This window comes from Barbus barbus, assembly GCF_936440315.1.
Source record: "Barbus barbus genome assembly, chromosome: 46".
NCBI lineage: Eukaryota > Metazoa > Chordata > Actinopteri > Cypriniformes > Cyprinidae > Barbus > Barbus barbus.
The window spans coordinates 19,848,282-19,861,914 of NC_136724.1; the positions used below are offsets into that span (position 1 = coordinate 19,848,282).

The 13,633-nt window shown below is 38.8% G+C and overlaps 1 protein-coding gene across 1 annotated transcript; it reads right to left on the bottom strand.

The window, feature by feature from the left end:
• Nucleotides 1–457: 457 nt before the first annotated feature.
• Nucleotides 458–4,811, bottom strand: dtx3la (deltex E3 ubiquitin ligase 3L a). The gene is made up of 4 exons (XM_079409800.1): nt 4,618–4,811; nt 3,925–4,088; nt 2,826–3,037; nt 458–2,209 (listed from the first exon to the last, which is right to left on the bottom strand). The coding sequence occupies exons 1-4, from the start codon at nt 4,697–4,699 to the stop codon at nt 2,140–2,142; spliced, it is 528 nt and encodes a 175-aa protein (XP_079265926.1). The 5' UTR covers nt 4,700–4,811; the 3' UTR covers nt 458–2,139.
• Between the last annotated feature and the right edge of the window lie 8,822 nt (nt 4,812–13,633).

Consider the following 13,633-nt stretch of genomic DNA (forward strand, 5'->3'; position numbering starts at 1 on the left):
AAATAATCTTTATCCGTAAGTGTACACTTTCCTTTCTGTTCTATTTTCAAGTGTTATGGGGAATAATGTAACATTTGGTAATTTAATGTGAAATGGCATAACCAGATTTCTCATTTCAGTCAGTTAACATTTTTGATTAAGGAAACGCATAATACAGATCTTACATAATATAGACAGACATCTATTGTTTAATATTCCTGTGGAAATAATTGAGATTTTGAGGTTATTGTGTGTTGAAAGTATTTTTTTTATGCTTTTACGCTTTTAATGACAATTATTATATTAACTCATATCCAGTTTTTGAAAAAGCGTATTACCTCATTCAAAGCACCATTGGGCGTTGGAAAAAGGTGGACAAGTAAATTGCCTAACTACAGCTGACTGTAAAAAAAAAGAAGTAACCTACAGTAAATACCATATAATAAACATTATAAATAAGTACCATGGTAAAACTATTTGTGCTAGAAACCAGTGTGTTTATTATTGCGACAATACAAAGTAATATGAGCTGTTTTCCTAAAAAAAACAACGAAGCGGATGATACGAAGCATGCACATGTGGTTTACAAATGGTCACGCTCATTCTTAAATAAGGAAATAAGGAAGTTTTTAAATCATAATTAAAGATAGTAAGTAAGTAAGTGTTAAAGCTGCAGTCCGTAAGTTTTGCCTCTTTTTCGCCATCTATGTTTGAAACCTGCAATTGCAGTTATTTGTGTAATTATTTCCTTTACATGGGTTGTGCATCGGCACGGCTTCTCAGTGCGGATGAATGTAATGTTTGATGTGCGGCTTTCAGTCACCACACCGGTGTGGATACTGTACTTCAGAATCACAGATTCTAGCCTATGTGTTGGAATTATAACCCAAATAAGAATTTTCACCGGATATTGTCATCTGAACAAGAATGTAACAAGTCTGCCACTTTTGTTCTGACCAACTGAAGAAAAAAGCACTACCAATTGTGATTAAATCTAATGATCGCTTAGCTCATATCACATCAAACTGTAAAAATTATACTTGTTTTCTTTAAAATACAAAAACAGGTTTAAATAACTTTAAAAAATAGGGTAGGAAGTCATAGGCAGGTTTGTGTAACATCCAGACAGAGCCTGGCTCCTCCAGGTCGTGAACGGTGAGAGAGGGAGCTGTGACGAAGGAGCGGAGAGCCGCGCAGATTGAAGGAGGATGGGGCAGGAACAGATTTGATAGCTGTCAGAGTCGTGGTGGAGGCTGACAGTCAGGACAGATGACTCCTGGCGGAGCGTCCACAAGAAAGTGGTTTAAGAACGCCCCTGGAGATGACGGAGCCCTCTCTAATGGGGCCTGCCAATCCGATTACTCTTTATTGTGAGTATGAAGCCTGGTGTGTAATTCAGTTTGAGGAGAACAGAGGGCCACCGTCAGCCTGGGAAAGTTCACACTCGGCAATGTGCAGACAGATTTCAGGCACGGAGGAAATATTGCAGAGGATGTGTTGACTTCACCTGGCAGGCGGTGTGGACTGAGCAGGTGGAGAAGAGTACTATGTGATGCTCGCTGCCGTTAATGTTGAATGTTGAGTTATATTAATTTAAAGAATAAGAATAAGTGATGTTTAATTAAACATAAATACAACTAATATAAAACAATTAAAATCCATTTTTGTTAAAAAATAAAAAATGACAAACTAAAATAAAAATGAAACTGGGAATAGAAAATCGAAGCTAACTCAAAATATTAATAAATAGCATATAAATAATACTAAACTCAGATGAGTATAAGAAAATTTACTGATGTAGAAAAATCATTTTAAAAAATCCATAAAGTGGTTAAATAAACTTTAAATTTTTTATTATTTAAAACACTTTAAACAAATATACTGTACAATGGCTTGCAGTGTATACAATACTGTCTTACTTCATTCTTCATCTTTTTAATAGAAAATACACTACATCTCACAAGTCACCATGTGCATCATTGCAACTCGTTTTTTGGCATATAAAGGTCCTCATTCGCAAATTGATCAGCCTTGACCATGTTCTGTAGATTTGGACACGTCAAACTCCATGTAATCATGCCACATCCATATCCATATCTTGATCATGCAGGGTCATGATGAGGTTTGGAATCAACAGTAGTAATAGTAGTCCATTCTCTCTCATTTGATCCCCTTTACCTTGAGACTTTTCCTCACTAATTTTAAGTACGTTGGATCTGGATAGCCCAAGCTGATACAACAGGACAGAGAAAATTACTGGATTATTATTTAACTTCAACATTAAAATGGACACCCAGGAGGCCCACTGAAAATTTGAGAGATAAAAATATTTTTTGAAAAACTAAATTTTAAACATAATTTTAAAAACATTTATGAAATTATTTAAAAAAAAAAAAAGTTTTGAAATAAAAAATGTTTTCTAGAGCATATGAAAATAATTAAATTTTTAAAAATACTTTTTAGTATATTATATATTTATTACTTATATTATTATTGTTTCATTTTACATTACGGTTAAAGACAAAGTCATCAAATTCATTCAAAATTTATTCTAAGGAAGTAAGAAATAAAAACAAACCTGAATACAGTTTTAAAATAAATTAATACATTTTCATTTAAATTATGAAAAAAAATGGGAATTTTCATTTTTAAATATTTAAATAATGAAAAAAATACAGTGCAAATGAATACAAAGTATATCTTCTCCAGATATTTTTGTTGTTGTTTAGTAAAGTGACAATATTGACAATATTTATATTTGAACTCAGCAACAAAGAGTAACTACGGTGAACACTGATCTATTATTTGGAATTCATTTCATATTTATAAATATAATTATTATATACCTTCCAGGTCCCCCGCTGTCCAGAGTCTTCAGTGGTATATCTGCAGTCATCACGCAGTATTCACCACTGCTATTGGCCGCCACAGTGAACAGCAGCTTGTGTTCGAAGGCCTGCTCCAGTAGCCGGAGGTTCTTGGTCCCTGTGGTGTTCTGAGGCAGGTAGGCCACAAATTCAGTGCCCTTGTAGCTGTGTCCTGGATGAGGATGCTTGTCCTGCAGGGCGAGTTACTTAAGCTGATCACTTGCATACTTAAATTAAGTTATAAAACTATTTTCATACAAATATAAGCACAAAAAGTGTATATTTGTTGTGATTTGTTGTGTGTGTGTGTGTGTGTATACATAAAATATATATATATATATATATATATATATATATATATATATATATACAAATATATATATACACGCACACTTACATTTTATTTTGTTGTAATTTCTTCACATTTTTTAGCTTTTCTTTTTTTAAAACATGTCCATATATTTGTTATTAACTTTTATTTTAGTTTTAGTTATTTTTGTACATCAAGTTGAACTTCAAGTATAGAAAAAGTTTTTAATGGGCAATATATATATATATATATTCTGAGCAGTTTATTTTAAATTTAAATTAATGATTTAGAAAACATAACATTCTATATAGATTATATATGAAATAAAATATAAATTACAAATTATATAAGAACATATTGATTTATTATTTATAATAATTTATTTACATGCCTAAAAGTAAAACTTTGGGACTATAGTAAAGCTCTTTTAAAGTTATACATTCACATGAAAACAGCTCAGATTAAAAAAAAACAGAAACAACAACAACTGATGGGCACTGTATGAAAGCTCAAATAAAGTGCTTTATAAACACTTCAGGCATTAGTGCCCATCATGACAGGGGATTTCAGTAGTTATCAGCACACATCTGTCAGTGTCTCCATTTGCCCCGTGGAAGTGAATGAAAAACAGGCCAGACAGGATTCCACAGAGCAGAAAGATGGATAACTGAGATGTTTTAGATAACCGTCCATGATGCACTGAAAAGGTGTATCTATTCACCTTGATACTAAAACACAGTAAAAAACAAGAGCACATCATAAGCTCACCGACTGGATTCCATCATCAAAATTAAAGATGATTTGAATGGTGTCACAGTCAGAATGTCCCGGCAAACTCCGTCTCTCGATATTCCAATTCATCTGCCCTCCGTCTGGCTGGTTTCCTTCTTTTATCACACTATTCTTTTTGTGGTTGTTTGATCCTTGACCTTCTGTTTGAACAACCATAAAATAAAACAGACACTAAATAAGGGCTAACTTTACATTCCTGAGCTAATTATTGATTATTTTTAACTAACAGGTCCATATAGGTGAGTGTAAATAAATGATGTCAGTCTTCAAACTCACACAGGGGTTCTAGCAGTGTAACCAGGTATAGATTATTACATAAACTACTGTATAAACATGTTCCACTAATGTCTGACCACCACAAGTCTCCAAACGTTTTTTGAAGCTTCTATCCAAAGCGGCTTACAAAAGAGGAGCAAAAGCAATTTGTTGAGGAGACAACAATAATTCATAATATACTAGAATTTGACTGAAAAGTTTGTTTTTGTATTTTTTTATTTTTGTCAAATGAAAGCCATATGGTTTCATATTTCATTATCTAATGCAATAACGTTTGTGCATTCTTAAAAGTGGAAGCCTATTTTTGTGTTCCATTAGTCTTTCAGTGTCATATACCTAGTGTATGTCAGATTGACCAATGATGTGCTCGACAGAAAGTGTTCAGAAGCTCACCTGTCTCCGTCAGCGGCGGAGGACCGTTTCCATTCAGGTATCTGTTGCACTGCATCTTATTCTTGCTCTGTGAAGCCCCCATGATCAGCTCTGAGTTAAATAAGCAGTTTGCGCTTATTGCAGTATTTTTGCAATAAGCGCAAAAATAAGGGCACAAATAAGGAAGTGAAGGCAGGTGTAGTTAAACCTGTTCTAGATGAGACGGTTGGTTGAGAACGGGAGGGGTTTTAAGGATTTGAACTTTAAATGTGAATTTTTTTGTGAGTGTGAAATCATGACAGTCGTTCATTCTCAGAAAGCAGTGTCATTTGTATGCTATGAGTGTCCTCGTGATTTATGGATGCCAAATACTCATTACTTAATAGATTTAGTTCTGTTAAGAGTGTTATACAAAAGGACTTTAAACGTAAAGCATTTGTTTTATTTTTAAATGTTTTACATCAGAATATGAGACAATTGGCAAGTGTTCTTCTATATAATAAGAAAAAAATCTACTTATATTTTGTATTATTTAAACTTCTACTGTCAAATCGATTAACAGCGATTAATCGCATCCAAATAAAAGTTTGTTTATATGATATGTTTGTGTACTGTGTATATTTGTATGTATACATAAACACACATATACATGATTTATATTATATATACCTATATATAAATACACACATGTATGTACACAGATACACTGCCCTCCAAAACTTTGGAAACGCCCTAGAAAAGTGGGACTTTGGACAATATTGGTGTGAATCCTTTTTAATTTGTGATAATTTTGCACTGATAAGGGACAACACAAACTACGAAAACATATTTTATTACATAAACAGTTTATACTTAGAATAAAACTTACATTTTTCAATTCATCAAAATATCCACTATTAGCAGCTATTATAGCTCTGCATAATCTGGGCATCCGAGCTGTCAGTTTATTCAAACATTAACTTTGAATTGGCAATCAATTGTTGAAGCTACAGTATTAAGGTGTGCTGACCCAAAAATCTTTTAAAAACCTGGGCTAAGTTTAAACCAGTAACCAGGCATCACAGCTGGCAAAGGGGCATGTCTGACTTTGACATGTATATATTGCCATTATTATGTTTTATTGCTGGTCTTTAATGATAAAGTCAAGTTACTTTAATGTATTTGCACCAAAAAATTATAAGGATTTATGCTGATATCGTCCAAAACCACACTTTGCCAGAGGTGTTTCCAAACTTTTGGAGGGCAGTGTATATATTATGCAAACGCAAACGTTCATTTTGGATGCGATTAATCGCGACAGCACTAGGTTAAACAAACCATTGAGGTGAATGATTCAGTGACTCATTTAAGACAGTCACATTTATTTCTTGAATGAATCAGTTTTTTTGAACGATTCATTTTAATGAATGACTCATTGACTCATTCATAAAAAATAGTCACTTGCCTCCTCCTATTGTGTGTGTGTGTGTGTGTGTGTGGTGCACACCTCAACCTATCTAATGAACCTTTATTTTACAATGCTCAAGAGTATTCTACTATATAACTTCCCAAACACAATTTTTGTCTCATGGGGTTTCAGTGGCCAAATATTTGACTCAAAGTTTGTAGAGATCTGTTCCTTATCACACACCGAGGGGGTTTTCCAGCTCTATAAAGTATTATTTAATAAAGGAATGATAGAACAGGTAGTCTGATTCTCCAGGAGCGTGGAGAGAAATATCTCTCAGACAAGCCGTGGATCTGCTGTAGAGGCTCAGAGTGAGATGAGGGCAGATGAGACCAAAGACTCCAGGCTGAGAAGAGATTGAGAATTCCTGCTTTCAGCAGACAATAAATCTACTAACGTGTGCAGAGAGAAGGACTTACTGATCTGCAGACTGGATGGAAGTTTACTGTTTCCTTCTGTTTCTTTTTTTTGTTGTTTGTTTTTTTTTTTTTTTTTTTTTTTTGGTGAGGCAAAACAAACTGGATATTTTATGACATTTTTTTCTGTTCACCTGTGCACATTCAGTTTTCTCTGCCTCTTTGTCACAAACGTGCACACACACAAAATTCCCTACGTTTTCTTTTCACTCTCATAAGCATATTGATTATAAATGCTCAATTCAGCAATGAATTTTTTGAGGAGCGTTATAGAGTCTTGATGACTTGATTAGAAGTGCAAGGAGCTAATCAACCAGATTAACACACACACACACACACACACACACACACAAACATACAGGACAGAGAGAAACCTCTGATTAATGATATTGATAATCACATCCATTTTCTAAGTAACTAGAGGCACTCATGTTATTCCTCTTACAGTCCACTAATCTCCAATTGAAAGACTTGAAAATAATCACACATATTATTAATAATATAATATATACTATCATAGTAATCAAATATCTATAATTAATCTAATTGGTTATACTTAATATAATATTTAATATTTTTATATATTTTTATTCATTATTATATAATAATAATTATAATATATAATCTATTATAAAATCATTTAACATGTTGGTCAGTAAAAATAAATGTAATTTGCCTTATTATGATCATGACTTTTCCCAACACTTTTTTAAGTTTTGGGAAAAACTTTTTTATAAACCAATTTTTTTTTTTGTTTAATTTTTAATATAATTCAGTTTTATTTTGACTATTTTAACCCTCTCTTTGGCCCTTAAAAATTAAAAGAAATTGTTACTGTAGCAATGCCAATATATAGAATATATACTCTATATATTCTATATATACAATATATACTCACATACATATTATTTCTCAAGGTTTATTGCTATAAACTGAAAACTTTTAGTGTTTAAGGGTTTTATATTCTACTACTTTACTACACTACTTAAGCTATTTAAAAAACATATAAGAAATGACTTAATCGTGAGTAGTCTAAGAGTTGCGTAAGGAAAATGTTTGTGTAAACTCCCTTTTGGAGAGAAATGGACTGAAACGGCTGTGATGTACTAGTGTAGATTATGGTGCATTTAAATGAAAAACTAGCATTCCCAGCCTTTCTGCTTCTTCCGTACCTGCGTTAAAAGCCACAGTTATCACTTCCATCTTCTTCTAAAAACCACCGTCCCTCTGTCGCCTCAGAGGACTCAAGAGCACATGCACACTTCGTCTGGGCGGCATGGCAGCGTTATAGAGTGTGTTTTTCAGTGTCGCGTCGTGAGGAGAGAGAGAGAGGCTCCTCTGGAGCGTGCCGGAACATTCCTCACAGATTTGGACGTCAGCTTCTTTCTCTTAAATCGCTGGGAGTGCTGCGTTTCCATGGTGATTGAAACTTATATGAGCCATCTTTATTCATCACTGTGGCCCAGAGGGCTGGAGAAGAAGCACTGACGATAGAGGAAGATAAAGAGGAGGAAAAAGAGGAAGACACAGATAATCTCCTGTTGGTTCGTGTCTGTCTGGGACTGAATAGACAAGTTTTTATATAAAAATCACAACAGTGAAAGCAAAGATAGTGTCAAGTGATGCAACGAAAAACATTTGTCGATTATAGAGCGTGCGTACGTGCGCGCACCAAAGCGCATTAATTACTCCCATTGATCCCTGCAGCATATGACACATGAAAAATACACAAGCTTCTCAATGGAGACCATCATTCACGCAAACAAACAATGAGCACTGAGTGCTGTACTAGTTTCATTACCCATCATGCCCACTGGCTCGGAGCCCCTAATCTGTATGTGTCCTGTCTCAAGTCTGCTGCTCTATTAATAGTCATATGCAACAGAAGCACAGAAATTACATTTTGAGTTTGTCTTCATCTCCACCTTGTCTCAAGAACCGTTGCTTGGCCTGAGAGCAGATGTCCCAATGGGATACTGAAGAGAGCAACACCTCTGACATCATACAGATAACAGATGAATGATAACTCAAATCATGCAACTTTTGAAGTGAGAGGTGCTTTATGAATAACTGAATGAATAGCTGACTACAAAAGGGATGAAAAATCCCATTGTTCACCTTCAGGAACTCGAGCTGCATCCGAAGACGCTTAGGGAACGCCTTCAGCGTGACCGCGCTCTGAATCATCTGTACAATCAGTCCAATGGAAGGGCGAGGCGTCACGGGCGGGTGACGTCACGACCAGGAAGCTATAAAGGCACGTGCGGCAGAGCCGGCTTTAGCTTTCTGTCATTCAGCAAGCGCTGTGTGTGTGTGTCTGTCAGTCCGATATTTGTTTTGTGAGTCTTATTTGGTGTTGTTTGTCAAAAAAAAAAAAAAAAAAAGCACTATGTCCAAGGCACAAGTAAATCAAAGCATAAGGGCGATCTCGGATCACGCTTCAAGCTGTGTGTTCCTCCCTGCTCTCACTACAATCACGAGCGGGGATACACACAGTTTGTGCGTGGTCTGCCTGGGCGCGAAGCATGCGGACTCGGCTCTCTTCGAGAAGGGAGCCTTTGCGAGTGTTCCTCACGGTGCTGGCCCCGCGGCTGGCGAGGCAGAGCGGCGGCTGCACTCGTGGGGCTCGCACATGGATCATCAGATCCAGCGCCCGCTCTTGTGTTCGGAAGCCCCGCCCCGCGGTTTCTTCCCCCAGAGAGAGGGCTCGACGCTCCGCTTGTCTTCGTCCGAGGAGGTTTTGTAAAGCTGCAGTGTTTGCACAAGCATATTATGAATGACGACATCATTATATTCGCGCTGTCAGCTCTAAGATAAAGGGCTGATTGTGCTTTTCCCCGCCGTAAGATCTCGCGGTTCCGGTCCGCCACTGCTGAGGCATGGCGGCGAGTGAGATCGCGGGGATGGGTTAGAGACGGGTTCGCCCTATCTCCACCTGCATTCCCCAGATCTAGCACTCGCTTGGGGCTGGAAGCCCGCGGTGCGGTTCTTCCCCCTTTTAGAGAGCTCGCTGTTGCAGCGCGCGTTGCTGAGGCGACCGCGTGCATTACGTCATTCTCATTCTTATTATGAATCCTTTTCATATCAGACCGTGTTTACTCGTCTGGTTGTGTTTCTGCATTTAATTTCTGAGGAATTAAATTATGTATTTCATCTAACTATGAGAAGTTAGATGTGTATATACACATACATATGTGTATATATGAGCCTCTTGGGACTTTTCTCGAGTGAGAGCACGATGCTTTACCTTTCTTCCTCTGAGGAGGTTGAGGTGATCAGCAGGGGCTGTTGGGCGGAGCAGCCCCAACCGTGGTCCAACTCCTCATTTAGGGAGCATCACCTCTCGTACTCCCGATAATATTGGAGTCAGAGTCGCGCTCCCGGGCCAAAGGCTTCTAGTAGAAGGCGGATCGTCGGATCGTCATTCTTGCTGCATAGTCTTTGGCTAAAACGTCCTGCTGCCTATGACCCAGGACTTCTGAGGGCCGGCCCCTCTAGGGAATTGGAGCAGCTGGCGATTCGACATCGAGGTGTTGTTCTCGTGCACTTGGAAGAGCTGGGGTCGAGACTGAACGCCAAGAAAAGTGTGCTTTCTCCAGTACAGAGAACCACTTATCTAGGCGTAGTGTGGGATCCGACCACGATGCAGGCATGCATTCCCCTGCTCGGATTGTGTCGAACCTCACGTCAGTGAGTGAAAGAAGGCCAGTGACTCACTGTCAAGCAGTTTCAGAGACTGCTGGGTCTGAGGGCAGCTGCGTCCAATGTGATACTTTTTGGCCTGCTGTACATGAGACCCCTACAGTGGTGGCTCAAGACCAAGGGATTTTCCCTGAGGGGAATCCACTTCGCATGATCAGGGTCTCTCGACGTTGTGTGTGAGCCCTAGACATGTGGAGGAAACCTTGGTTTTTAAATCAGGGCCCGGTGCTGGGAGCTCCGTGTCGCCAGTTATCGTTAGCGACAGACGTGTCTCTCACCGGTTGGGGAGTGGTCATGAGTGGCCAGGGAGGTCTGCGGTCGCGACCCTTGTACAAGCTGGCGCACCAGATCCTTGTGTGGTCCCAGGGCACACTCCTCTCATTAAGAGCAGTGCACATTCCTGGGCATCTCAATGTGGCCGAGGCCTGGGGAATGGATGCTTCACCCCGAGGTGGTGAAGCAGATATGGAGAGTTTTTGGCCAGGTGGACCTGTTTGCGACTATGAAGTCAGCCTGACTCCTCCGGGTCCTCTGGGACTGGATGCTATGGTGCAGACTTGGCCGAGGCTTCGTCTGTACGCTTTTCCCCCTATCGCTCTGCTCCTGGGAGTTCTGGCGAGAGTGCGCCGGGACGAGGTCAGTCTACTACTGGTAGCGCCGTTCTGGCCGGGCCGAGTATGGTTCTCAGACCTGATTTCTCTCCTCGACGGCACTCCATGGGAGATTCCCGTCCGGAGAGATCTCCTCTCACAGGCAGGGGCACTATCGTCCACCCTCGCCCGGAGCTGTGGAAGCTGTGGGTGTGGCCACTGAGGGGGCACAGCTCATAACTTCCGGTCTCTCAACCGAGGTTGTGGAGACCATCCTCCAATCCAGAGCTCCCTATACGAGGAAACTGTACGCCCTAAAGTGGACACTCTTCACTTCATGGTGCGGAGACCGCCAGCTCAAGGGCAGTTCGCCGAAGGGAACGAGACGCTGCGTCTCGAAGCCACACTTCCGGCATCCCTGCCAGTGCTTGCTTCATTCCTAGAAGCTGAAGCCGGCTCTGTCGTATGTGCCTTTATAGCTTCCTGGTCGTGACGTCACCCGCCCGTGACGCCTCGCCCTTCCATTGGACTGATTGTACAGATGATTCAGAGCGCGGTCACGCTGAAGGCGTTCCCTAAGCGTCTTCGGACGCAGCTCGAGTTCCCTTCTGGGAACCATGGTTACATGCGTAACCTGAGACTATTTACATTGAAGGAGGAACCTGAACCATATCGGTGTTATTTTAGTAGGCCTATCCTTGAGATACACTCAGGCCCGTGGTAGCCAGCTATGAGGACACCGAGGTCCGGACCTCAGTAAATGTTTCATGTTCAAAAATAAATGTTGTTCTCTGAATGACTAATTTGCTGTTAAACTCCTCATATGAATGTCTGCATGACATGTATAATTCATTTTAGACAGTTTGTAAGAATTTTAGCATCCGTGGTATAAAAATTATCGTTGCCAGATGCTGACGAAGTAAACGAGTCTCTTTAGCCTTGTTGAGCAGCCTTCAGCTATGTTGCCAGATCCAGCTATTATAAGCATTTTTGGACTTGTCTTTTCCTCTTAATTTGACACTTTAGAAAGTTAATAAAGTAGTAAGGTGTAGTTTAGGGTCAGCGATAGCTTTATTTTAACTTATTTGCAAAAGATTGGAAATAATTTCGGTTTATTTTTCATTTTTAATAGAAATATCTGGTAACACTGGCAATCGCTGGCACTCAAACTCACAGTAGCCTAATCAAAAAAGCCCATGGACATGTTATTGCTGACAGGATACCACATTCGGTATGGGAAATGCAAAAATATCATGATATTATCTGTCAAACGTTATCAACGCTGTCAAAAACAATATTTAACACTAGGCTACACAGATCTGTAGAACAAGTAGGTTACATAATGAAATTAAATGAAATACACAAACACTAGCCATGAAGAAGTCTATGCTATATGCCATTCATGTTCAGAAATTCAGCTTGCTTTCTTTCTTTTTATGCAGTTATTTTGCGTTTGTGCAGTAAAATGTGAAAAAAAACATTTATTGTAAATTTGGGCACTTGCCATAAAATATCCATTGAAGGTATTGTATCATTGTGTTCATACTTTGTGTTGTAAAGTAAGCAGGTATCAGGACTGTTTCATGACCGGGAGCATGTGAATTTCAGGCTTCAGGAGTGTATACGATATACGTGACTTTCAAATAAGTGTGTGTGACCTGTGTGAACCGCTCCAAATAACTGTGATGTAGTGAGGGGCAGCACAGTCAGGCATGCACTGCTAACAAATTGTCTGTAGAGCAATTGACCCCCTCAGTGCAGTTCCGCTCATGAGACGGAGAGAGAGAGAGAGATGCACAGCAAGAGACTGAGAAAGAGCTAAAGACATGAAAGCTATTCTAAACGTGTGTGTGTGTGTGTGTGTGTGTTTGAATCTACAGTTCAAATTAAACAACAGAGAGAGCTCTCACAGGGAAATATAAACACTTTTTTTTTATTATTGACCTAGTCGAGACCCTTTGCTTAACAAGTGTGCGCTTCCCCATACAGTCACATGAAAGTACCAAAAAGGCTAAATTTGTGCAGTCTGAATGTATGGTCAATTAAGACAAGGAATGCATAGTGATATAGCGAATCATACTGTTATCAGATTTTGTTCATTTGAAATGTTTCTGAAACATAACTTACCTTTATAAATAACTGAGCAGGGGCACCACCAAAATGTCCAGCAATTGAACTGCCTTCTCAAAAGTGGTAGAGATTTTCATCAGTGAATTATGTTTTGATTCACTAAAAAGATTCTTTTGTCCAAAATTGCCCCCTTTTTGCAACACTTTCATTTACATTTTGGCCAATTGGTGAATAATTCTATGAATTCATACAATCTCATGTGTATGTTATCTGTTTACGCCCCACTGATGAACCTTTATGCTTGCGCTTCTTCTAAAAATCACAAGTTTCCATGTGAATCAAATCATGCAAATTCATATGAAATTGCAAAAAAATAGTTTTCTCATGAGATCGGGTTGCCTGTACCCTTATTTGAAGGGACAGCCATTTGTAGTGGTGTTTGAAACCATAGTGATCATTATCTAGTGCACTCATTTAATCCCATAATGCACTTCAGTAATGAGTGTACAATCCAATCACTCGTTTTTATACACACATTGTTTGAACTGTATATTAATGAACACTAAAAATGGTATAGAATTTACTTTGAAAAATTGTACACTCGGAAATTGCAATAGTGAAACTATTATCATATTTTTAATGTCATATGAGGAAATCGGAGGCAGTTCAGATGTAGCCTTTCTTTTGGTTGCACCAGTGAGTAGCGAACAGTGAGTGTCTTTTACTGTGATATCAGTGAATCACTGAATCATTCCCTCAGTCGTTCCCGAATCATTTCCACCTTTGTTGTCCTACCACATCTGTCTTTTTAT